General features: G+C 36.1%; 3 protein-coding genes across 4 annotated transcripts in view; 2 read left to right on the top strand and 1 right to left on the bottom strand.

Annotated features, from left to right (window-relative positions):
* LOC124159435 overlaps positions 1-1,451 on the bottom strand; it is a 32,023-nt gene extending 30,572 nt beyond the window's left edge. The window contains exons 1-4 of one of the 2 annotated variants that reach the window (XM_046535247.1): positions 1,349-1,451; positions 933-1,074; positions 693-834; positions 369-571 (exon numbers count right to left, since the gene is read on the bottom strand). In XM_046535247.1, the coding sequence (XP_046391203.1) occupies positions 369-571; positions 693-834; positions 933-1,006 (419 nt within the window). In that variant the 5' untranslated portion in view covers positions 1,007-1,074; positions 1,349-1,451. The remainder of the gene's footprint in view (positions 1-368; positions 572-692; positions 835-932; positions 1,075-1,348) is intronic. The other variant, XM_046535254.1, reaches the window with a different exon arrangement.
* Positions 1,452-1,470: 19 nt separating this feature from the next.
* Positions 1,471-6,812, top strand: LOC124159449 (ubiquitin carboxyl-terminal hydrolase isozyme L5). The gene is made up of 7 exons (XM_046535264.1): positions 1,471-1,589; positions 1,711-1,774; positions 1,868-1,973; positions 2,047-2,234; positions 2,313-2,510; positions 2,599-2,698; positions 6,236-6,812. The coding sequence occupies exons 1-7, from the start codon at positions 1,514-1,516 to the stop codon at positions 6,479-6,481; spliced, it is 978 nt and encodes a 325-aa protein (XP_046391220.1). The 5' UTR covers positions 1,471-1,513; the 3' UTR covers positions 6,482-6,812.
* A 1,868-nt stretch (positions 6,813-8,680) lies between these two features.
* The window catches only part of LOC124159425 (conserved oligomeric Golgi complex subunit 6), a 31,232-nt gene continuing 12,943 nt past the window's right edge, over positions 8,681-26,969 (top strand). Inside the window, exons 1-6 of the mRNA XM_046535236.1 lie at positions 8,681-8,956; positions 9,034-9,144; positions 20,268-20,431; positions 20,515-20,743; positions 20,849-20,973; positions 24,669-24,889. Of these exons, the coding sequence (XP_046391192.1) occupies positions 8,852-8,956; positions 9,034-9,144; positions 20,268-20,431; positions 20,515-20,743; positions 20,849-20,973; positions 24,669-24,889 (955 nt within the window). The 5' untranslated portion in view covers positions 8,681-8,851. The remainder of the gene's footprint in view (positions 8,957-9,033; positions 9,145-20,267; positions 20,432-20,514; positions 20,744-20,848; positions 20,974-24,668; positions 24,890-26,969) is intronic.

Genomic DNA, 26,969 nt, shown 5'->3' with positions numbered 1-26,969 from the left:
GTGCATCTTCATGTTCATTCACGTGCCTATACATTTAAGTAAACATTAACTAATACAGGTTAATGTACCATGTAAAAAGGCCTTTAGAAATAGATATGAGTCTCACATGTTTCCCTAAGAAGTTACAGGAAAGCCAAAGGCCTCCATGAATTTTGCCACAACAAGCCATTTTGCCCACTTCCACAGCCCAAGACTTTAATATATCTACTCTGATACCGCTTATTCAAGAATATCCATACCAGAAAATTCATTCTTTTTTTAATTTTGGAAAAATCCGAAAAAGAATGATTTTACAGCATCAATAGAAAAGACAGTACGTTCCTCGAACCAGCTATTAACTGCTACAGAACTAAATGGACGTCACTTACTTCTTTAAGAGAGCCCGAATATGTGTTTCACCAACAGTTGGAAACATGGCACCTATTTTCGCGACCGACTGCTCCGTATCATTACTTAAAGTTGTTTCGGTGGTATGATATGATAGCGGTGGCGGTGGTCCATAGCTGGAGATGGGATGAACGGGAACATAAGCTCTGCCAGGAATTGGACTCGGTCGCATATTTGTTAAATCCTAAAATTGATTGTTTACATGAACTAAATATCCACACATCAATTGAAAAAACATCGGCATAGGTAATTTAATACACGCAACTGTATATAAAAATACCAATCCATCTCACAAGAGATCATACCTGAAGTGGAACACCATCATAGGATATGGCAGTATGTTGTGGGGTCGTCTGTATCATTTGCGGTGTCGTTTGAATGAATGGTCGATATCTGAGTCTTGGGTCTTCCCATGTAGTAGTTTGGGTGAAATGATTTATAAAGTAACTAAAAGACAAACAATTATCAATCATTTAATAATACGCTACACAGATACCATATCTAGAAAAATATTAGGCTGACATTTCCTTGGAAATAAGACTTACTAGCGTCCAGATCTCTGATCGAATTTGCATTCCCAACCCGAAGGAAGAGTAGCAGATGGTACTGGTTCAGACATTTCTATGGTTTTGAAATCCAACAAGAGTAAAGTTTGCTGAAATAGCTCAATATCCCAGAAGTCACTTGCTGTAAATCATAAACATCACAAATACAAATTAGCAACAATTATGATCAAAACTTAATTTTAAATGATAAATAAATCTATGCACGAATACATGTGACATCTAAGAGACAAATTTTCACGCAAACATAGAATGATAAGTGGCGGAATTAGTTCAATTGGTTTCAGAAAAAAGAGGATGCATATTAATTTGGGCAATAGGTCAAGTTATTCATCCATTCCAAGCTTTGTATTGAATATTTTCGCAAGTGAAATTTATTATCAACAACTCCCACTCACCCGAGACACATTTCACCCCAAATTCAATATGTGAATTAATCACAAGAAATAATACACAATGACAACCACAGCGAAGCAGACCAAGCAGACTTACGGAGCGCAGTAGTCATTTGGTGCATGCATTTCCCAGGCTACGCTTCGATTTGTTGATCTTCAACCCGAAAAATGGCGGACACCGCAGGAAATTGGTGTCTCATCGAGAGTGACCCTGGAGTTTTTACTGAGTTAATCAAAGAATTCGGTGGGTATTTAATTTCAGCTCGTCATTATTTTTTTAGACTTTATAATTGTTCAGTTACTTTCCGTACAAGTCATTTATTTAGCGGCTTTACGAAATAAACCGGTCTTTTTTTGGATGACAGGTGTAAAAGGCGTCCAGGTTGAGGAAATATGGAGCTTAGATGCTGAGCAATTCGCTAATTTGAAGTAAATAGTCGTAATCGTTACATTCTTGTTGACATACATTGCCAATCTTCCTATCAGTGTGGTTCTCTATGTCTATTCCTCGTTTCCTTTCAGGCCAATTCATGGGCTGATTTTCCTTTTTAAGTGGGTACAAGATGATGAGATATCAGGGTCCATTGTTCAAGACAATCGGTTGGAGAAAATATTCTTTGCCAAACAGGTGTGTGCGTGTACCTAGTTTTATCTTCCATTTCTTGCGAACATGTTTTTATATCATTTTTTTACACCCGTAGGTGATCAACAACGCATGTGCTACGCAGGCAATACTTAGCATACTTTTAAACGCCAAACATCCCGACATACAGCTTGGATCTACTTTAACTGAGTTCAAGGAATTCTGTCAGACTTTTGATGCAAACATGAAAGGTCTCACGTTGAGCAATTCGCAAGTCATCCGCTCAGTTCACAATTCCTTCGCAAGGTAAGACATTTTCCTGGATATCTTACGTCTTTATCCGATGATGACCATGAACTTTAATCTAATGTTTTTCATTTACAGACAGACCTTATTTGAAATAGAATCGAAAATGGCCTCTAAGGGTGAAGAAGTTTACCATTTTGTGGGTTATATCCCAATTGAAGGGCGATTGTACGAATTGGATGGCTTGAAAGATGGGCCAATAGATCTAGGTTCCATTCCTCCAGATTCAGATTGGCTGGACGTTGTGAGACCTATAATCGAGAAGCGTATAAAAAAGTACGTAATTTTGCCTAAGTTAGTGTGACAATTTCGGGATTGTGTCCGGGAGTCGTGAATTGTGTCATTGATTGTTTTTATATTACAGGTACAGTGAAGGAGAAATCCATTTCAACTTGATGGCTATTGTATCAGACAGAAAGCTCAACTATGAAAAGAGAATTCAAAGCATACAAAAGCAGATGGAGGTAAATTTCATTTGTTGATTAACTGCATGCGTCCAGATAATCCTATGATAACAGCCGTGCTGTTGAATTTGGCAATGATGTATTAGTGGAGAAGGCAGTCCTATCCATCCTACGGTGGTCTGATTCTATTCCAGCTAAAAATGCTGAAAATCCAATGCCGAATGCTTAGCTGGAGACCCTTGATTACAGATAAAAACTCTTTACTCCTGAGAAATAAATAATCTGTTGTTCTGCATTCTTTTCGTGTAAGTAGCGGGGTTTGGAAAGCTCAGGCCAATTCATAGAGCACAAGGAAAGCACTTTCTATACTAATGAAGGAAAAACTATTGGGCCGTTATCTATGAAAAACAATGGACAGTTCACCTTTTCGAGACAGTAAAGTTTTCGTCTTAGCATGATCGCTGTACTGAGCCCCAAGAGACTTCTTTCTCGTGGTACGGAGCATTTTTGGAGGACATCCGTTAAGAAGGGCCTCGTGGATAGTCACACGCTTTCAGCTTTAACCTTTTTCGACCCCTCCCAGTGAGGACTCCGCATTATCTCGGACTCCAAGGGTAGTTGTGCTCACTCCTTTCCGGGTTTACAACCATACCTGTGGCATTGGTTCGCGGTCAACTTATGATTGCTTATATGAATTTACTCATGGATAATTTTTGCCTGCACGTAAATTGCTGACTTTGAATTGAATTCCTCATTTTAAGGTCAATATCATCGCATTTAATGCAGCAACAATATCCATGTTGATGTTTATACAGAACTCGAGATATAAGTTAATATTTATCGTAGAATTTTGTTTAAAAATTGTAAACGCTACTCAAAAGACAAAGAATTCAACTCTTAGTTTAAATTTCTTGAGAAAAGAACAAATATTTATTTCGAAAATTGACTGGGTAAACAATTGCACGACCACTTTACCCTTACCACTAATTGTAAGAGGGGTAATGAAAGACGAGGGGTCAGAGTACCTGCTCCCGGATTCAGAGGGTAAAGCCTAAACCCCACAGTATTGGGTCCCACAACAAAGATGTCGTACACCCGCCACTGTCATAAAAGGGGGAGAGCTAGGAAACCTATATATTTGGCATTCGTTCACTTGTGTAATAAAATCTCCAACGAAAATATACGGCTTTTGTCTCCTGGGTAAAGAAACATCCACACGTATATTTACGTCTTTGGTAGGGAAAAGGTTAAAGAAACACAAGATGTGATCAAGGCTTCGTCGGCAGTGGCTTGGGGGGTGAGGGAGTTTTTGGCGCGCTTTAAAATTCGTTACATTTATCATTGAATATCTCCCGAAGGAAAACTCAGATTTACATGCAGTTTTCTTTATTTAATTCAGAAAATAATGTTATGTCCGCCTGTGAAATAAAAAAAAATTCATGCAAGTTCCCCATTTAGTGTGTGCATATTAAGTTTCAGTGATGTGCTAGCACTTGCCATTCGAAGGATTCCATATCTCCAATGAGGCTTTGTATTTGTGAGTAAGGCAGCACCAAATAAATTACTTCCTTGTTACATATATCATTTTTCTACTTTCTCTTCTCTTTAAAATGTGCTAGCATATCATTACTTGCCTTTTAGAATATGCTCAATATCTCCTTTAATATTGAGCCAATTGTAAACATTCTGTTGGCCTTCAAAGGTTAAGTACAGTATACTTCCTAGTTTAAAGTTTTGAAAATACCCTATTATTTTCTTCCTTTGGATCATTGACACATATTAAAAGGAGTAATAGCAGATACATGGTTATAATATAAATAATATAATATTTATATTATATTATATATAATATAATATAAATAAATGATTACAACAAATTCGGATTCAATTAGGTAAAATGTGAAATGAGGCTGAGAGTTACCCACAATTTTGGTTGGTGTCCGATTTTTTTATACCTGTAATATGTTATCATTTCACATTCACTGTAAAACTATGCAACCAATCAAATTCACTACAAAATTTGTTTGTCTGGTGCTGAAAGCCAAAGTCAACATTTGATAGTAAGAAAATGGCCGTAATTATGCCTTGGTGTTTGTAGGTTTTTGTTCCTGAAACCTACCTATGATTTTGTGAAAAATAAAAACACATGACTTTGGCCTAAGTGAAGAGTATTTAGATATGGAACCTAGATAGCTGTCCTCAACCTCTTTGCATGGGGCAGATTTGATTAAAAAAGTCATTTTTGGCACACTCAATTCTATGGCTTAACTGGAGACCAAATTGGTGAACATGGTAGCCTCTATGTAATCATTGAGAACAGCCAACCAATCATGCTTCTTCGTAAAACTAAACCTACTCTATTTGGGGGTTGAGAAAAATGAACCACTGAGTAAACAGCAATGAAAATTGTAGCACATTTAATGAAATTTGTGCTTTTCTATATTATGAGATGATTTCAACTTACCATCATGGACAACTATCATACCACCCAAAGCAAATTTCTAATTGTGTGTGCCCTTCACTTTCAGTTGCATAGAATTCCTTCATTTTCATCTGCTGTTTTCCATTAGCTGATCTTATCTGGTAGATTAATGGAGGTGTAACAATACATTAGCAGTAATTTAACATTTATGAAAACAATAAAATTAGTTAAAGAGAATGAGCAAGTTAAAAAGTAACCACGGTTACTTTATAACTTATTATAAGAGATGCGTGAAAATCACAAATGTGATATAGATGCGATGTGCACAAATAAATGTGACATAAATGCGATGACTTGACTTTTATAATATTTGTAAGCAAATTTGCCTTTTTGACGGCAAAATTCTTACATTTTGTACTGAATGCAGTTTAAATGCTCCGCCAGCACTCACCGCTTAAAGCATGTGAGCGACTGGCCGGCTGCTAGTTGGCTGGGGCTCCACATGCCCGCAAACTACAAGTGGGCGCGGGCAAGCTACACCTCCGCCAATATATGTCTTATACCTTAACTTATTATTGTTCTGCAACATAATTATTTAAAATATTCTGTATTTTATCGTACAACTGTGTTTCACTACATTTTATCGTCATCTACCTCATTATGAAAATAAAAAATATACGCTACAAAATGCGATAAACTGTTATTGAAAGTGGGAGAGTGCAATTTTCACGTATCTCTACGTATTATGTATAATTATTGTTCAACATTCCTTCTTTTCATTCTTGACTACCGAGTACCAAACTTGATGCTCATTTGTCATTATTTTCCTACAAACAGTCATTTGTTTTGCTCAGAGCAGCTTCTAATTTATTGAAGTATATTAAGTTACAAGAAATATTTAATTTTTTCAATTTCAGTTCTTGAAACCTTTTATATGCTGTTTTGCAGAATATTTTTCATGCCACAGATTAAAATGTTGGTATCACGACCATTTTTATAATACTCACATTATTCAGGCTTCTCCTCAACATCCATTGGTATGGATAATTGAGGATTGACTGTATTCCTCAATGTTAGAATAAACATGGTACCCCTTCTACATAATTTCCTTATAACTTATCTGGATAGTTTCAGATTATTCATAAATGGTTGAAATCATGCTTTTTTCATTTTAGGAGGGTGGGATGGAGACAGATGCTCAGCAAGCTGAATTATCAAGGTTGCGAATGCTTATTGAAGAAGAAGAGGCTAAAATGAAATTGTATCGTATAGAAAATATCAGGAGAAAGCACAATTATCTACCTCTAATTGTGGAAATATTGAAGATTTTGGCTAAGGAAGGGAAGCTGTTGCCATTGTATGAGAAGGCTAAAGAAAAAGTTATAGAGAAGGAAACCAAAAAGAAAGTGAAAGCTCAATAATCTTAATTTTCTCACATTGAGGATTGATCTTCAAAACTTGTAATTGTGTAAATGTTTACTTTTGAATACACTATCTGGTTTGTGCTCTCAATGATCTATTTTTTCTTTTTTGTATGGAAGGATTTTGTTTAATTTGCCCTTGTCTTCAGTCATCTCCGTCATTTGTCATTGATTAAGTGTCACTTTTTTAAAACACTACATATTAGTTTTCTGTTGAAAAGGGAAAAATGTTCAAAGTTGCATTGGCAAATCTCTTTTGGCAATTATTTTGGAAATGTGTGTGTTGATAACATTTTCTCAATGGTTTATTAAAATAGCACAATTAAATGGATTTTAATTTTCTTCAGTTGATTTCTATCAATAGTGTTCCTATGATATGTTTGGAAACTTCTGAAGCACCACAAGTGCTCTCTATTTTTATAGTATGTATTCGTTTGAATGACCCAAAGAACATAGGGCTGGATTTACCCAAAGTTACTCCATGGAGCGCCCCTACTCACTTGAGGCCCCCCCCCCCCCACCCGATTTTTCTGATAAGGCACTGGCATGAGGTAAGGTTTGGAAAAAATGAATAAATAGATATATGGCTGACAGCATAAGTTTATGCTTGAATTTTTATGCAGGGAAAACGGAGAATTCAATTTTTTTTAAACAGCTTGGAGTAAAACTATAAGAAACAGTTTAACTTTCATGTAACTAAAACACTATGCACTGCTGTAACTGAATGAATTGTGGTAGCATGAAGTATAGTACAAAATAACTAATTTTAAAATGCATGAAGAACTGGTATGAAAGACATTTTCAATTGAACATAGCCTCTAAAATACAACTATGGCCGACTGCATATCTTCCTGCAATATCATCTAGAGAAAGTGCTGATTAAAAACATGAATGAAGACATGACGGAGTCTGCTTCAAGCACAACGGGAACTATTTCAAGAGTTTCTTTCTTGTCTTCTTTTCGGCAAATTCATTAATTATAAGCCTGCTGACAGCGGTGCACTTCGAGGCACCTCCAGTGCAGATCATTGCTGGCTGCCTAACAGACCTTGGACTGCGACATGCCTATTTTGCCTTGCAGTAAATCCGGCCCTGAACATAGGTCAGTATTTGGTAAAGAAAACAATTCTCATGAATCTGCACTTCAAAAGTTTGATTGCCTATGTGACATATCAATGAATTTTATCTCAGGCTGAAGGAAACCTTACAGTTGAATCAACTCATAATTCAGTGAAAGGATCAGGCGAGACATTACCACAGAATAGGGACCTATGGAATTCTGGAGGTCCCCATTCTGTGACATTACAATGCACACATGTGAAAGGAGAAAGATTTTTTTATTCAATAGTGGAATACCTGCTGGTAGCTGAGAATTAGTGGGAGCCTGTGAACAAAAAAGCAAGCAGGAATGCTAGACTTTAAGCTCAGTTCAAAGAAACCATGGAAAACTTTAGTGACTAATCTTTTTAGTGTACATTTAAATGAAATTTTAAGTAATTGCTAATACTAATACTTCTCAGAAATAAAGCTCCCAACTTCTTTCAAATTTTAATGTGCCAATATCTGCTCCATAACATACATTACCTCCATTAAAAGAGCAGACTAATCTCTGCAGCAATGGTAAGTATAAGGTATTTGGGAAAAAACAATTTCTAGGATATAAATGCATACGTGATCCACATGTGTCTTTGCCTGTATCCACATATCATGGTCTTACATCCATATATATATTTATGTCTGTTATTCAGGCATTTAAATCACCTCAATATACATAAACCACGGTGATTGTAAGTTCGATGAAAAATCAATCACACCTAATAAGTTGAAGATGCCTATATAGAGTATCTTTTAAACATTTCGTCAGAAATGTTTTGGGTTAATAATCATTCTACTGTAGTGCCTCAAAGATAAGTATTATCCACGCATCGTATACCCAGGGATTTGTTGGAGAGTTGAGTGCAATGAGACACCTCTCGGTGAGACTAACTTAAACGTTATATTTGGAATTGTAAAGATCTCAGAAAAAAGGTTTCCTGTTCACTCACGATACTTATGAAATTGAAACGGCTTCATTTAATTTTAAGTCAATAATTGACGCATTTTATCAAATTATATGGTGGAATCACAAACGGTCATGTTTAAGTATTTTTGAAATTTCCTCTATTCCCGCGCTAATGAAGATCGGATAGCGGAGAAAAGTGACGGGGGCAGTAGCGGCAGCAGATGATCGTGGCAAATCGCTTCGGTCCTAACGTATTAATATGAATTGATTTTTTTGTACAGTTATGTTTTAGTCATTGGTTGTTCTTGTACTGTGATCGCTGAGGAAATATTCTTAGCCCCAGTTTTAAGTATCCTGGGTATAGTGTAATGGATCCAGCACCTAAAGAGGACGTCCCGTTGGATTCGGAAGCGGCGTCGCAAGTGACGAAAAAACTTAATAAAATTTTAGAAACTCGCATCGAAAATGATAAAGTATATTTTTGTTATATACTTCTATTATATTAAGTTCTTCGCTATTGGTTATATGCTGGTAAACTCTTCCTCTTCAGGAAACACTCGAGGCCCTTAAAGAGCTGTCAACATTCTTCACTGAGAATTCTTTCCAGGCTAGAAGAAATTTGCGGAGCAAGATAGAAAAGCGCAGTCTGTCAATAAATGAGGTATTTTCATTGCTATTAATCTGGTGTCATAATTATGGAGTGAGCCCTTCAATAAGAAATTTAGTAAAGCGGCTTAACTTCCTCCATCAAATTCTAATTAAAATTTTGCATTGTCTTAGCATGTACATTCTCACTGTCTTCTAGTTTTAATTCTATTTATCCAATGATGCAAAAAGTCATTAATGTCGATTACTCGTAGCATGCCTAATATCTATTTTATTTTTATGAATAGTACCTTAGCACAAAGTTTTCAGTAAACCTAAGTTAAACCCAATATAGATCTACGATCTATAGAGACGTCGACGTCTAAATCAGGTATACCACCAAACCAACTGATTTCCTGTGTACTTCATGTAGATTTATAACTTAGGTTCGCATTATTTTTCTATATTTTATCCACGGTAGTGGCAATGTTGCTCATGTTTGGGCTATTGTTACCAATTTAGGTCTTATTGTATACCAGATTTAGACGTAAAATATTTACTATCATTAATATCTGGTATTCTGTGTATCTAATAGAAATATCTAACCTTTCAATATGAAATGAATTTATTGCAATTTTGATGACTATACCTTCTAATAATTTTCAATTGTCTCCCTGTATATTATTAGGATAACATTTTCAAACTCTTGGCTGGGTCATCCAAGTTGTGTATAGTTCATTTGATTACATAGACAAAACTATATACCTTAGATGTCCTTTTGGTTATGGGTTGATTGGCATAGGGCTGACATTTTACTTGCTAAAAGAAGCCAAAACCTCATGGAACCAACAAAACAAATTTTGCAATGCTATTCATACTTCTACCTATATATTATGTCAGCTGCAATTTGAAAAAAATATATATTCATCCAAATTAATGAGGAAAAGTTTAAATTCCATGAAATGGTATGTTTGGGGCAACATTTGCCTGCCTGCCCTCTCCTTCACGAAAGTTACTCCCCCCACTCCAAATCCACCATGCCGGGCAGTTGAATCCAGAGTTGGAATAGGAGAAATAAAAGCGTGCCTCGGAATTCTCTGAATGAACCTTGACTGGCAGCCTCACATAACCAAATTAATCAATAAAATGAATACTGGGATCTATATGATCAGGAAACTTGCCCAAACCACCTCAACTCAGATTCTAAGTCTCATCTACTTCGCCAAAATCCATTCTTTTTTAGTTTATGGAATTGTATTCTGGGGTAATAGTAGTGCTGCAATAAAGGCATTTTCAATACAAAAGAGGGCTATTAAGAGTATGCTAAGGGTCTCAATTAGGACCCCAGGAAGACCCCTATTCAAAGAACTTAAAATACTTACTCTCCCCTGTATTTATATCTTGAATTGCTGTACTTTTGTGAGAAACAATAGGCACCTGTTTATGCCCAACTCGTCAATCCATAACCACGGGACACGTAGTAAAGACAATGTCCATCTGAACAATCAGCCTTATAATGTAAGCAGAAAAGGTCCTCACCACTCAGCCTCTATGGTTTACAATAAAGTTCCAAATGCAATAAAATGTGCAGTGAGTAATAATACTTTTAAAAATAAGCTAAAAGAACTGCTACTTAAGAAATGCTATTATAGCATTGATGAGTATCTAAATGACAAATTAATATAATTATGTATGTATTTAACTGCTTATCATTTATTGTAATTTCTATGTAACTTTTGTATAAACTTTTCTTCTTTTTTGACTAAATCCTATGTTATACTTGTATAGCCAACAGGAAATTAAATATTATTATTATTATTATTATTGTCTCCAAACTACGTCCAGTGGCAGACAAGATTCTCACCCTAAAATTTCTATGGCAATAGTGCATTCCACTCATCAGTGCAGTACCTCTCCGATGACAAAGGGCCAAATTCAAAGCAACTATGTTTTCTCACATGCTCCTAGAACACGCATAAAACTTGGACATTAAAGCATATCTTTTGATTGCTCCTGGTCTCAGAGCGGGGAGTTTCACCAGCTCCTCCCTCTTCCGACTCAGAAAGGAGTATAAACTTGATAATAGGGTGGTTTCCTATTATTTTTTTATTGCCTTAATCGAAAGATTATTACTTTTGGAGTATGTATTTCACGCTTTTAGATTTTTAAATAGCTATATCTATTTTTCACGATTAAATGAAAAGTAAAAAATTTCAAGCATGCGAAAACACGACAGCTAAGTATGAATGCTGGGAAAATCCAGTGTGATGTCATTCTGGTTCCCGCTACTGCCGTGTGAGGTGACCTTGGGGCTTGGATATGTGTGCCACTGCGATGCAGGCTGCTAGCAGGTTGCAGAGTACCCTGCTAGCAGGTAGCACTTGGCTTAAATAAGGATTATTAATGCCCTAGCAAACGAGGAATACTCTCCGACCTTGGCCAGTTTTAATGGGGATTATTAAGACATGTTTCCGTGAGCTCCGTGTCTCATGTATGCATTGGTAATCTCAGACGATGTAAAACTCCTATATACTCTCATAGAAACTAGGTCCCTGTGACGTCACATGGAGTGGCATCACATGGGCGCCAATCTATGGCCTTTTTCAAATGCGGTTAAAATTGACCATTGCCATTCGTCTAAACTTGGATTTCTAAAACCAAATAATTTGTATATTATGAATACACTAATGGTGGGTAACGGATTGCAATCAATGCCTTTCGTTTTCTTCGATGAAGGAAACTACCCTATTACCCGCTAAAATTAATTAGAAACTCATGGAGGGAAAATCCACTATTTAGTCCTGATGAACTAAATTGTACTCCATCACTGTAATGAAATAGCTTTAGGAAATTAATAACCTACCCTTTAGTACTCTTCCTTTTCCTTAACTTCCATGTGCACTCTTGCCTCTCACGCAAGCACTCAAGGATAATGATTTTTGTCACAATGTAGTGCCACTATATCATAACATGTCTTATTCAAAAGACTGTCTGCAGTGCTGCTGCAGCGCTTCCGCAACTTGCGGCTGCAGCGCAGGTACACGAGCTGTGAAGGCACATTCGACGCATTTCTTGACAACTGGCTTTATGAGAGTGCTGCTGATGTGCTGTACTAGCAGTGCTGACATCCTTGTGAAGCGCTGTGGTAGCTGTGTGTGTTTACTGGGAAGAGCAGCAAAGCTGGCAATTTCCTTGATAAAATTCGCCACACGATTAATGATTAAACAAAGTTATGGAGCTATTGATGAAAGAAGGTTTTCATATACTTTTCTAAGATTTCTATTTTTGTAAAAATGTGAACATGCGTTATTCTGACTATTAAAAGCATAATAAGTTAAGTATTTTTGGTTGGTTATTCATCAGGAAAACATAGGATACTCCATATCTGTCATGTGAATATTATCCTGTGATGATATGCATACATTTCAACAATAGTGGTAAACATTGTATGTATTTTTGGTCTCTTTGAACTTAATTATGTCAAGTTACCCGTAGACTCAAAAGATACAGATTTCAGGCGTCTTCCATTTTTGTGCCCTTGGTGGTATGTATTTACTATCTTGGGATTGGTGCAGTACTCTATTCCTCCCATTATCAAGCCAGTTCCTTTAGTTCACTATGATTATCGTTCTTTAGTCTAATCTGCCTCGTCTTTGATTTTTTTTTCATATTATTCCCTACTAGCTGATTGGTGAGCATAGGTACATAATAGTTCAAAATGGGCTGCATAATGAGTACAGAATCATTGCTGATTTCAAGCCATGAGAGGGACTGTCTGCTAAGCTCTTCACAATGTGATGAAAAAATGTATAATCTTTGAAAAAACAAGTCAGATCTGCACATATGACAATGACATTGTCATTGCAGCCAGGAGATTAGTGAACTGAGGGTAGATATGAGTACTGCTGGAAAGAGAAACTGGCAAAATATGTCTGTATATGTAAATAAAGCCAATTGTATCTTAATATGTGCAGTAAAGCATGAAACAGCATTGTGAGCCTAACAATTGCACGAGATGCCTTCTAGAGCATAAGCAACTTTAATTACTGTGGTTGCTACTGACCAGTGAAAGTAGGCTTAAATTATGCGCCCAAGATCAAACTGAAGCCAAATACAGCCTGCTTTGCAAATAACAAATTAATCAGGAGTCTAAGATAAGTAACTCTGAAGATGAAGTTTTTCTTGATGCCAGTGCAGCTAGTAGTGACATATGGATCAGAAACTGGGACAACGAAGGACGATATGACAATTGAGCACCTTTTGTAGGACAGATCCTCCATGGTATATACACACCAGAATCCAACCAGGGAGAGTTCAGGATCAGGTATTATGAAGCATTGGATCAGTTGAGTGGGGATAAAAATATTGTGAGATTCATTAATTTGCAGAGGGTATACTGGTTAAAAAACGTGAAGAGAATGCTGGTGGAGGAAATCCCAAACAGCTTGCTAAAGAGAAGGCTTTGCATAAGAAAAAAGATATGTACATCCAAAAAATGGATGAATGGATCAAGTGCAGTGCAGCCTTGATAAACAGCTAGACAAGAATTCATGGACGGTGAGCTAGAACCTCGGACTGTAATAGTTGAAGGGAAATAGTGCTGCAGGCCAAGGTCCTCATTGAGCTGTAGAGCTGCTGAGAAAAGAGAATTATGACTTATATAATTTCTTGTCCATTATTTGGCCAATCCTTGCAAGAATTATGTATAATTTAATGACCATGGTGTTCATTATAATTCCATATACTTATGGCTTCTCATTTCGAACCCTATTATCCATGGGTCATTCCATGTCAGTTCACCCAGGCATGGCACCCACCGACTCGGATTTTAATGAAATTTTTGTCACTAGCTACTATCACCTATCTAATAACCCATGTAAAATATTTCCACTCTCACTCTCATAGTTTGCAAGATATGAGGAGTCAAAGTTTGAGATGTTTGCTCAGAAGTGGCGCTAGTGGGAGTCAAATTCCAGAGTGCAGGGCACAGGGTAAAAATTCATAACTCAGAAACCACATAATATATTTGAATGAAATTTTGACCCCTTGTCTATCCAAGTGCATAGCTTCCATAGTAATGTCTTTTATTCCCCTTGCATTGTTATGCTAGCCAAAATGATGTCAACAGTTGTTAATTAACCGATTTTTTTAGCTCAAAAACATTACTTCATATTTTCTGAATTATCACCAAAAGGCAGAGCAGTTAACTCATCCAATTTTTTTTTAAATTGAAGGTTAATATGTGCTCCAATATACTGTGAAATAAAAATGGTGGTGTTTTGACTGCCACTATGAGTATTTCAGGTTTTACTTTTTTTTCTGCCCCCGTGAGAGGGATTTTGGACACGTACTGTAAGATAATAAGTATAAGTGTATCCATACCTTCATGAGGATATATTTGAAATATTGGTCAGTAAATCTAAGACCAAACATGTAGTCTAGTGAATGTGGCTCTTGTTCATACAATTTTTTTAATAACAATACTTGGCTTGTGGCAGCTGAGGGGAAAAGAGTCCAAATGGCTCAGAAATGTGAAATGATGCTTTTTCCTGGAATTTACCAATTTTTCAAGTGTTTTGCATATGGAAAAATTGGTATCAACATACATTAGACTCTTACTGTGCATTAAGAGGATAAATGGAAATACTAATTTAAATAAAATTATTTAAATAATACACTTCAATGTGTTTAAGGCATCTACCGAACATCTCTGGAGGCTCTCTCGGGCAACTAAACGCTTTACGATACCACCAATTCCATCACATGGGGATTTTACATGGCTTATAGCAAAGAATGTCCATGATGCCATTAAAGAGAAATCCTGGTAATGCTTGCAAAGATTGAGATATTTTTTGCAGTTCTTGTACCGTCCTGCACAACCATCACTAGAGTAACTCAATTTTTTTACTAAAGCAAAATTTTCCTTCACAAAGCAAAATATTATTCTTTGGGTTCCATAAGCAAAAGCTACATCATGCTACAAATCATCTGAAAAGATGCATAAACTGGAAATAATAAACCTATTCAGCCTCACTTTTCAGTGTTATTCCATCTACCAAGGAATAAGAGAATTAAGTGCAACCTCTACATTAGGAAGAATAAAATTTTACAATGTATCACAGTGAGGGCATGATAAATCAAAATAGATTCTAGGGTACCACTTTTAGTCTTCTGCCAAATCTTCTTGTGTGAAGATGCTCCATGGGTGTCCAAGTTTATTCTGTGTGTACGATCAGTGTATTTTTACCTGTACATTAATTGTGTGTGCTATGAGTTAGGCAAAGCTGCTCATTGTGAACTTCAACATTAAAAAAGTTTAGTGTCTCCACTGTGCATCAAAATGAGCAAATTTTTGAACTGTACAGCATTGGAAAAGTTACCGCATCTGATTGCCTCAAAAAAAACCTACACACCAGTGGTGCAACTGAACAAAATTGAGATCATGAGTATACTTGAAAAACAGCTGTTATCTCTCAGAAGTGGTGTACCTGGGGAAGTCCTATCCAATGTCTGCGAACATCACAGAATATACTATTTGAAAAAGTATGAAACCTACCAAATATATTGTCTTGATCCTTTTAAGAGCCACAAGAAGAAAATATCAAAATCACTGAGAAATTTAAGTCTTGAATTTGCAGAAAAGGCCTGTAAAATCCCAACTCTTCGGAAATTAGTGCCAGGAATGAAAATATGCCAGCCATGTAGGGAGGAAGTACAGAAACACTCCAGGTTTGGAAATGAGCTTTCTGGTGTTGAAGAAGTAGATAGTGACAGCAATGATAGTATTTTGAATTTTGAAACAATATTATCCCCAGAAAAATCAACTGAGCTACTTAACAGAACGCTGCAAGATAGAGAGGAGTCACCTTTAAAATTTCATGGCATATCATCTCACAGAAGGTCAACCTACGCTAAAAGGAAAGTAGACAGTGGCGCCGACTCCATGGGGCCTGAGGGGGCCCGAGCCCCCACAAAGATTCGTTTGGGGGGGTGGAGCCCCCTCAATAATTCAAGAAAATAATTAGGTTATATTATGCTTCGTGAAATCACAAAAATATATTGGTAATTTTTATTTCCCATGTTTGACGATAGTTACCTTTTAAAATAAATTCAACAATGTATTAAAACAAATAATTATAAAGTTAAGCAGGTTAACTGAATCAAGTGGTGTGAATTAGATAGTGTTTCGGTGCTGCGACAGACTTTGAATTTAACCTCTTCCCGGGGCAAGACCTCCGACATGGGCCCCCCCAATATTTTTTATAAGTCGGCACCCCTGAAAGTAGAGTCAGCATGCAGTAATTTTAAAAGGAAAGTTAAAAGAGTTCTTGATAAAGAATTATCTCCAGAAAAGGATAACCCAAAACTGCCAAAAGAACTACTTCAGAAAGTTCATGATATGGATGTGCTCATAGACTTAATCAAACAAAAAGTTGACACATCAAGCACTCATCAAGGAAAGTATCATTGGTACCAACTTTATGGAGCAGGAAGAAAGTAATGGAAGAGTTTCATGTGAGTGAGTACACTGCCCGCCAAGCAAGAGAACTTTGCAGTGATAATGGAAAATTGGCTGCACCTGAATTGAGAAAAGGGAAGGCAAATAAAAAACATTACAATTAGTTAGGACTTTCTATAAAAGTGATGAGTACTCCAGAATGATGCCTGGAAAGAAAGATTCCATTAGTATCTCCAAAAATGTACACGTTCAGAAGAGATTATTACTTGCTAACTTGAAGGAATTGTATTCCACTTTTAAATTTGACTTCCCCAGAATTAAATTAGGCTTTTCTAAATTCTGCAACATAGGTCCAAAATGGTTTGTGGTAGCAGGATCTCCTGGAACGCATTCAGTGTGTGTTTGCACAATTCATTAAAATGTCAACTTACTGCTTAATGCCTGTAATATAGAGGAAACAAGCCAGGACCTAGTTGGTTATTTAGTGTGCTCTAGAAAAAATAGGGACTGTATACTGCAACATTGCTCTCAGTGTCCTTCACGTGAAAAATTGAAAAGCTTACTGCTGAAAAAGTTTGAAGAATGTGACCCCGGAGATGAAGTTTCATACAGTCAGTGGGTTTCCCGTGACAGATCTCAACTGGTGAACTTCACTGTGACATTTGATGAGTACCGATTAACTTTAATTGAAAGAGTGGAAAAACTGGTGCCCCATTCATTTATTACGAAGGTACAGGCAAACTACCTTAAGCAAATGAAAGAAAATCTTGGACCCCATGAAGCAGTTGTTCTCTTTGACTTCAATGAGAACTATTCATATGTTATCCAAGATGAGGCACAAGGGTATCACTGGACAAGTGATAGTTGCACGGTACACCCTGTTGTGATTTATACTCGAGATCACCTGACGAAACAGCTTATTATTTCCAGTTTATGCATCTTGTCAGATGATTTGTAGCATGATGTAGCTTTTGCTTATGGAACCCAAAGAATAATATTTTGCTTTGTGAAGGAAAATTTTGCTTTAGTAAAAAAATTGAGTTACTCTAGTGATGGTTGTGCAGGACGGTACAAGAACTGCAAAAAATATCTCAATCTTTGCAAGCATTACCAGGATTTCTCTTTAATGGCATCATGGACATTCTTTGCTATAAGCCATGTAAAATCCCCATGTGATGGAATTGGTGGTATCGTAAAGCGTTTAGTTGCCCGAGAGAGCCTCCAGAGATGTTCGGGAGATGCCTTAAACACATTGAAGTGTATTATTTAAATAATTTTATTTAAATTAGTATTTCCATTTATCCTCTTAATGCACAGTAAGAGTCTAATGTATGTTGATACCAATTTTTCCATATGCAAAACACTTGAAAAATTGGTAAATTCCAGGAAAAAGCATCATTTCACATTTCTGAGCCATTTGGACTCTTTTCCCCTCAGCTGCCACAAGCCAAGTATTGTTATTAAAAAAATTGTATGAACAAGAGCCACATTCACTAGACTACATGTTTGGTCTTAGATTTACTGACCAATATTTCAAATATATCCTCATGAAGGTATGGATACACTTATACTTATTATCTTACAGTACGTGTCCAAAATCCCTCTCACGGGGGCAGAAAAAAAAGTAAAACCTGAAATACTCATAGTGGCAGTCAAAACACCACCATTTTTATTTCACAGTATATTGGAGCACATATTAACCTTCAATTTAAAAAAAAAATTGGATGAGTTAACTGCTCTGCCTTTTGGTGATAATTCAGAAAATATGAAGTAATGTTTTTGAGCTAAAAAAATCGGTTAATTAACAACTGTTGACATCATTTTGGCTAGCATAACAATGCAAGGGGAATAAAAGACATTACTATGGAAGCTATGCACTTGGATAGACAAGGGGTCAAAATTTCATTCAAATATATTATGTGGTTTCTGAGTTATGAATTTTTACCCTGTGCCCTGCACTCTGGAATTTGACTCCCACTAGCGCCACTTCTGAGCAAACATCTCAAACTTTGACTCCTCATATCTTGCAAACTATGAGAGTGAGAGTGGAAATATTTTACATGGGTTATTAGATAGGTGATAGTAGCTAGTGACAAAAATTTCATTAAAATCCGAGTCGGTGGGTGTCATTTTGAAAATTTCTGGGTGATTTGACGTGGAATGACCCCCATCCATTTGATCTTGTGTGATCTCAGCTCTTGGTTGAAGTCTTCTATTCTATTCCGATCAGTATTTCGTGGTTCATGTTTCTGATCTGTAAAGTGTTACTTGCCCCTCCAATGTTTTCAAGGATTGTACCCTTGGCTTAAGTTTTAGCATTTATTTCCTGCTTCAATCTTTTCTCAAATCTGCTTTAGTGAATCTTTCTTTGTAATCTCTGAAATATAAATGCTTTGCCTTAGAAGTAATTGAAATATTAAAATTCACTAACTCTTGTTTAACTTTGTGGTATTCCATTATAAGTTTTCCTGGATATCACACAAATACTTATACCACTTATTTTTTACAGAGCGCGACCCGGGTTTCAATGAATTATCATCATCTTCAGGCGCAAATTATCATTTGTTTATCTTATTCTTGTTACCTAGTTACTTGATGAATTTTACCCTATTCTGGTGTCCATTTTAAAATTCATCTAGTAAATTGGTAACAATAATAAGATAAGCAAATCATAGTTTGCACCTTAAGATGATAATAATTCATTGAAACCTGGGTCGCGTTCTGTAAAAAATAGGTGGTAAAAGTAATTGTGTGATATCCAGGAAAACTTAATAGGGTGGTTTCCTATTATTTTTTTATTGCCTGAATCGAAAGATTATTACTCCTGGAGTACGTATTTCACACTTTTAGATTTTTAAATGATGATATCTATTTTTTGCAATTAAATGAAAAGTGAAAATTTTCAAGCGCGCGAAAACGCGACGGCTAAGTGTGAATGCTGGGAAATCTCTCAGTGTGACGTATTTCTCGTCCCGCTGCCGCCCTGTGAGGTGACCTTGAGGGAGGCTTGAGCGCTGATACGACGCAGGCTGCTAGCGGGTAGCTGAGTACCCTGCTAGCTGGTAGCGCTTGGCTTAAATAAGGATTATTAATACCTTATCAAACGAAGAAGACTTTCCGACCTTAGCCAGTTTTAATAAGTGATTATTAAGACATGTTTCCCTGAGCTCTGCGCCTCATGTATGCATTGGTAATCTCAGACGATGTATAACTCCTATCTACTCATATAGAAACTAGGTCTCTGTGACGTCACGTGGAGTGGCATCGCGTGGGCGCCAATCTGGCCGTTTTCAAATGTGGATAAAAATGGACCATTGCCATTCGTCTAAACCGATAGTTCTAAAACGAAATAATTTGTATATTATGAATACAATAATGGTGGGTAACGAATCGCAATCAATGCTTTTCGTTTTCTTTGATGAAGGAAACTACCCTATTGAAATATTCACCATCATACCTAGTTTTACCGAGTCTTATTTTTCTTGCATCTTAGTCTTATTTAGGAAATGGCTAGAAAGAAAATGTATTTTTAACCTTGAACCATGTGCATGTTTCATGCATTTAGTGAGATGTTTTCTTGGTTATTTCCTGTCTGCTTTCTGTCAATGAAGCATCTGTGTAAGCACCAAACAAAGCACTTGTTTTATCATTGGCTAGAATACTTACTTATTTCCTTAAATAATTTTGTTTTCCTAGATTAAGTCTATGTATCCTGAAATCTGCTTCTTTTTTTTCAATAGGAATTTCTGTCAGCATTTCGTGATGTTAAAGAGTCTCTTGATAGCATTTATGTGGATGTGCAGTCAATGAATATGATGCTCACAGACATGAATTCAAGGCTTCAATCTACTAAGGCCCAGACATCATCCTTGATAAATCAGACTACCAAACTTCAAGCAGAAAGGTTTTTTTTTCATCGTGATTATATCATGCTTTTCTTGGTGGGCTCTTCTCAGTCAATTTACCTTTTAATTTTTTTCTTTACAGTCGGAAAATATCAATGGAACAAGAATTGGTGAAAAAATTTTTGCTGAACTTTCAATTATCTTCCACTGAGCAAGCAATCCTCAAAGGAGGAAGAGACTCTCCTTTATCATCTGAATTCTTCATTGTTTTGGAAAAAGTGAAGAAAATTCATCGAGAATGCAACACATTGATGCAGTCTGGGCATCAAACTGCTGCATTAGAAATAATGGAGCAAATGACTCATTATCAGGTATTCAGTTCTAACTTGATGATTGGAGTAGTAAATGTATCTTACCTCTGGGCTTCCAAGAAATTTTCTTACGCCTGATCTCCTAACTGCTCGTGTTTTGTTTAGGAATCTGCTCTGGAAAGACTCTACAGGTGGACACAAACCCATTGTCGTAACATAGATTCCCCTGAGAATATGTCTTTACTACCTCGAGCTATGTCATATATTCAGGAAAGACCAATTCTGCTCAAGTAAGTGGTTTTTTGTTTTTAGTTTATTGTTACTATAGCTGACAAAAAAGGATGTTTTGGCAATCTGGAGTTATTCTTAGTACAACCTCAGTGCATTTAACTATGACACTAAATTGTACAAATGTCCTTCCATGGGAATGGTGATGTGGAAGGGGAATCAATCCCCTACTTGGAACAGTTATTATGTACATTTCATTTTGAATGTACCTGATAGAGCCAGAGAGATTTTGCAAGAATTATGCCTATGCCTGTGTCTACTTGTACTGATCTATTGTTTATAACAATTGTTAAAATAACTTATAATTAAGCGAGTCAAAAGTGTAATCTGTGAAATAGTTTTCCAAGGCCCTTAAGTATCCTGGCCGTATGGCCTTAGCTCAGCAGTGTAGTCTAAACATTTCTGAGCACTCCATATGGCACAGTGCACTAGAGAAATTCAGTGCACACAATAGAGTGTTTTACATTTAGTTAACAGTAGGGGCTCTTGTCAACAATTGTTTCCAATATTATTCTCCCAATGGGTTGTTGCCGAACCAAAGAAATAGGAAGTAGTCCTTTCCAATGACTTATTTCTATGCATCAACATACACTGTACTACAGGAGGAAATATCTTTTCTATAAAGTTAACACTCTTAAGTTTAAAAAAATATTTTTCTTATGTTAAGCTACTAGTACTGTTCTTTTTTCTTCATCTTTGACTACCTTCTTCACTTGATTTCTGGCAACAGAGTTTCTACTAGCTGAACTCCTCCACGACAAGTTCTTAACTTTATATTAATTGAGTCATAATGCTTTTATTTGTATTTAAATGTCTTTTGAACAGAAAGTTAGGATTTTTTGCAGTATAATTTGTAGTTAACTGCTAACTTACATATCTTATGATTTAAGTCTATGTATGCTGCATATGATATTTAAAGGAAACAATGAAATTGTTTTATTTCTAATTGATTTCATAGCTTAATCTCAAATGGTAAAGGTATAATCTTTAAAGTTAAGATGTATTACTGCATAGCATGCTGCCACAGCACTCCACTTGTCCTGTCTTCTAAGCTTATCTTCCATCCAAGCCTGCAGGGAAGAGGTTGAAAAACGAGCATGCTAAATTTAATGGTCATACAGCCATGTAACATTTTTAATTTTGTAACGTCTTATTGACATTATCTTTGTATGTTTTCAATAGCAGGAATGTATCACTTTGAAAGGCTCAGAAGAGAGAAAAGCGACCATTTGTAGGAAATGTGAAAATGTACATGGTCCACACAATAGAAATTTATCACATGGAAATTTATCCTGAGCTTGTTGCTCATAGAGAAAAGGCAAATAAATGAAAATCGCTCGTCAACCATCATCCATTTGTCAAATTAATGAAAGTATATGACCGGCAAACATATGCATGGTCATAAAGATAGAAAGATATTTGCCTCTTGAGATAGTCCACAAAAATGGTGAACAATCAGTGTTACTAATTTTAAATTTCCTCAATAAAGGTCTCAAAAGCTGCTTTTTTTTAAGTATTCCATGATAAATTAAAGTGTAATATTACATTAATAGTTAATTGTCACTTTTGGCTTAGATTTTTCTGTAAATTCTTTTTCAACATTGACCAATTAGTCCACTCAAGCTTCCAGAATTGAATTTTCAACAAACTTGGGGCCTTTCTGTAATTAATAGTAGTCAAACATTTTATATTCTTTCATTAATTCTTTCCATAGAATAAAGCTGCTTATTACAATAACAGCACCGTCAAATATATAGGCACGGCAATGAATGGTCTTACCATAAAACTATAGGGATGGGTTGAAACCACAATTTTCACCAATCTAAATCCAAAATAGAATCTTTTGGGGATTTGAATCAAATCTCAAAACCATATTCACAAAATTCTTACAAATTTTAAAAAGGAACAGACAGCATGCATGTATCTTCACCTCCAGGGAGAAATGTTAATTCATGATCAATCAACAGGTAACTAAGGAATGCCACTCCTAGTTACCACATTTGCCCACAGGAAGCACTAATTGTGGCTCTTGGACAAGGCTATATGTGTGTAAGGTTCTGACAACCTCATCTGGCGGTCATATTGATTCCTGAAGCGGAACGTTTGTATGTACGTGAACGCATATTATTCACCAAGGATAGTGTTTATTTTCTTTTAGCGATAGAATGGATCACTTTATACTGTTGATTGTACAACTAATTATGCAATGCATCATCTCTCGGTAGAGAATATACTTCTGAAGAAAGTAACTGAGGTGTAGGACACTAAAATGTTTTGAAAATCTCCGCATTCATTATTAGAAAATGAGGGAATGCATTTCCTATTTGTGGCGCCTCTGCATAGAATAGTCGATTTTCCCCAGAGTTTCCAGATATTGAGATTCGAGTTATCAGGGTTCCTATGTTGATCATATGACTCTTCTAAAATGGGAACTCACTACTGATAAAATTTCCCCAAGCAAGGGGCAAGATCCCCAGTTTAGACCCCCCAAATATTTTTTGTAAGTCGGCATCTTTGTCCACGGATGCAAAAGTGTTGAAATGTAATTAGGTGTTTCAAGTTTTTAATTGAATTTTTAGAAAAGAAATAATAAAATTCTCTGGGCTTGGTTTGTCATTACATATGTAGAGGTGCCAATACCACTCTCAAGTCAATATTTACACATTCATCTTTCTTCTCATGCCCTGCATTGCATTTTCTGTTTGCACTGGACATTAGAATGGATAGAAAAATGAAAGAGATGAATGACTTTCTATTTTTTTATTCCAAATGAAAAGCAATTATTGGCTGTGATTGTTACGTCATTCACTAACTAATTTTTAACTGTGTGGTTAATATTCCATTTTAAGGTCCCTTGGATGGATAAGTATAACTTTTAGCACTTCTTTTTAAATAAAGGGAAATGGGTTTTGATGAAAAATTAGCATCATTAGGGGAAATTATTATCTATTCACTTAATTATTCAAACTTCACAATCTATCTCTTTTTCAGTTAGGTAAATAAGGTTGTAATTATAAGATAGGTATGTACATAGAAATAATTTACGCCTGATGATGATGATTCATTGAAACCCAGGTCACTTTGTTTAAACAAGAAGTGGTGTAAGATAAAATGTAGTTATCCATCCAAGATACCTTCTTATGTCATTGATAGGCTTCAGAGGGATGGATAGGGAAAAGGAAAATGTGAATAATGAATAAGGTTGACATTTTGAGTAAAAAAAGTATTATGGGTAAAATAGTACATAATTGGTATGTAAAATACTCCACAGAATATTCCACGGCACCATAAAATATAATGAGCACCTTTTTTTACTAACAACTCCTCATGCCACAGGTGTTACAATTTAGCAGGGGTGGTGTATTTCAGTTGCAAAACGTTGAGGTTGGTCTCGTGTTTCATATTATCCTGGTGCAAGTAATTTTTGAACCCTTATTTTGAGTGTTTATTAGCAAAAAATACCAAATATTTGATGAGAAATACATTTAAAAGGTGTATAATTTAATTCTAATTTAGTAAAACTATCCTTTGAGTTTTCCTTGTGGCTGCTCACATGACGGCTTCTCTGCGATGAAATTCTGAAGGAAGGATATGGCAAATGACCTGGCTCATGATTCTATAATCCTGACTGTCATCTCTTTGAGTTTCTTTCAATAGTTCTTTCAAGCTTATCAATAGTAATTCATTTTGATTTCAGGTATGTGCTAGATGAGTATGCTACCGCAAGGCGTTCAATTCTGGTCAAGTCATTCATTGATGCATTGACCAAGGGAAGTCCAACAGGCGCTCCTGGGCCAATAGAAATGCATGCTGATGATCCTAAGCGATATGTTGGTGATATGCTGGCCTGGCTTCACCAAAGCATCCCTGTTGAGGAAGAAAATCTTCAGATGCTTCTGGAAAGTTGTAATCAAGATGGTAGGTGCTATTCATATTATGACATAGCACCATTGCCAGCAGCCTTCACCCTTTACCAACCACCTCCCCCCTATTCATTGTGGTTTTATTTGTGCTTTTAATGATTCGAATACGTCAAGACCTCTATTGTCTACCATGGGAAAAGTAAACTAAAAAAAGAGACTATGTGGTGTTCAGCAAGATTACAACATTGCTATTATTGTCAATATGGAATGAATATAAATTATCTTATTTAGTTTTGAAAATATATATTGTTTACCAATTACATTTTTCTTGAGCTTTCCTGCAAGCTATGACACTCTAAAAAATAAATGTAATTCATAATTGCTGTCTATGAGCCATAAATAACAAGATCTTTCTTGGTATGTGACATCTTAAATTTTAAATTCTAGATCAATTTCATTGTAGTTGTTGCAGAATATCTTGTTATAAGGATTCAAATATATGGTATAGTTTTTACAAATCATAAATTTAGCGGTGATGTAGATATTTTGTACAAGATTTGCATGAGTACTAAGTCCAGATCCATCTACCGACTCCCTTGAGAAATTGTGATGTGGTGAGGAGAGAGTGAGAATTTATGGCTTTTAGAGTAAATAAAAACAATAATTTTTTGTTTAAGGGGGCATTATGATTCAGTGAGACAACTTTTGTAATTGAAGCATGCTAAACTTCAGCATTTTTAGAAATGATAAGCTCTTTTCACAAGATTAGCTGTCATAGATCCTCTAATGATGAAGTTTGTAATGAAATGTGTGTACTGTAACTTCTTCTGCTTAAAGAAATATATGAAATTTGTTTTGTTGTTGTCGTAATTTTGGAGTGTGCAATGGGCTTCATAATTTAATGTGCAGCTGCTACAAGCCATGGAGTTAGGGAGAAGTATACCAAATTTGCTTGATTAAGTGCAAATGAGTTTTTCTCAGGGTTGTTATGTTTTTTTAAAGAGGCACTAAAAGAGGTGGATTGGAAAGGAAAAGTGGTTGGGGAGAAGTTAAAAGAAGGAAGATAAGTCTACTCAAGCCAAAGAACTTGTAACCTTTGCTGGGTATGAATGAAAATTACTATCCTCATCCCATATGCAGTTGTAACGATTTTTGAACAGATTACCTAAAAGTAAGCACTAATAGGGTAGTTGCCTTCATCAAAGAAAACGAAAGGCATTGATTGCGATTCGTTACCCACCATTAGTTTATTCAGAATATACAAATTATTTGGTTTTAGAAATACCGGTTTAGACAAACGGCAAGGGTCAATTTTATCCTCATTTGAAAAAGGCCAGATTGGCACCCATGCGATGCCATTCCACGTGACGTCACAGGGACCTAGTTTCTATACGAGTAGATAGGAGTTTTACATCATCTGAGGTTACCAATGCATGCATGAGGCACAGAGCTCAGGGAAACATGTCTTAATAATCACCTATTAAAACTGGCTAAGGTCGGAAAGTTTTCTTCATTTGATAAGGTATTAATAATCCTTATTTAAGCCAAGCGCTACCAGCTAGCATGGTACTCTGCTACCTGCTAGCATCCTGCATCGTATCAGCGGTCAGAGCCTCGCCCCAAGGTCGCCTCACTTACGGCAGTGGGAACCAGAACGACATCACACGGAGTTTTCCCGGCATTCATACTTACCCGTCGTGTTTTCGTACGCTTGAAATTTTTCTCTTTTCATTTAATTGCGAAAAATAGATATCATCATTTAAAAATCTAAAAGTGTGAAATACATACTCCAGGAGTAATAATCTTTCGATTTAGGCAATAAAAAATTATAGGAAACAACCCTATTATGCCAGGATCTGTGCTCTGTCTGATTATTCTTCTTGGAAAATTCCAACTAGTCTTCCCCATATGGAGGCATGTTTTCATTTGTTTGCCTCTTGGCATATTTGCAACATTAGCTATCATGCAAATAGCTAGTATTCAGGGAAATCCCCTGCTTTCAAATTGCATATTTATTTCAAGGAAACTATTTTGTTGTTGTCAAGAGGGCACATCAATTCCAATTGGTATGAGGAATTCTATCAAAAAAAAGATTGTATTGCAGTCATACAATAATCAAGTCTGTAGTGAATTTT

This window comes from Ischnura elegans, chromosome 1, assembly GCF_921293095.1.
Source record: "Ischnura elegans chromosome 1, ioIscEleg1.1, whole genome shotgun sequence".
NCBI lineage: Eukaryota > Metazoa > Arthropoda > Insecta > Odonata > Coenagrionidae > Ischnura > Ischnura elegans.
The sequence above is the reverse complement of the archived record's forward strand: the minus strand, read 5'-3'. Positions and strand labels throughout refer to the sequence as shown.

Excerpts from the sequence above, each read along its gene's own strand:
- LOC124159449 (XM_046535264.1), top strand. The coding sequence starts at position 1,514 with ATGGCGGACACCGCAGGAAATTGGTGTCTCATCGAGAGTGACCCTGGA. Across the intron at positions 1,775-1,867 it reads GAGCAATTCGCTAATTTGAA|GCCAATTCATGGGCTGATTT; the intron begins GTAAATAGTCGT and ends GTTTCCTTTCAG. Across the intron at positions 2,511-2,598 it reads ATCGAGAAGCGTATAAAAAA|GTACAGTGAAGGAGAAATCC; the intron begins GTACGTAATTTT and ends TTTATATTACAG.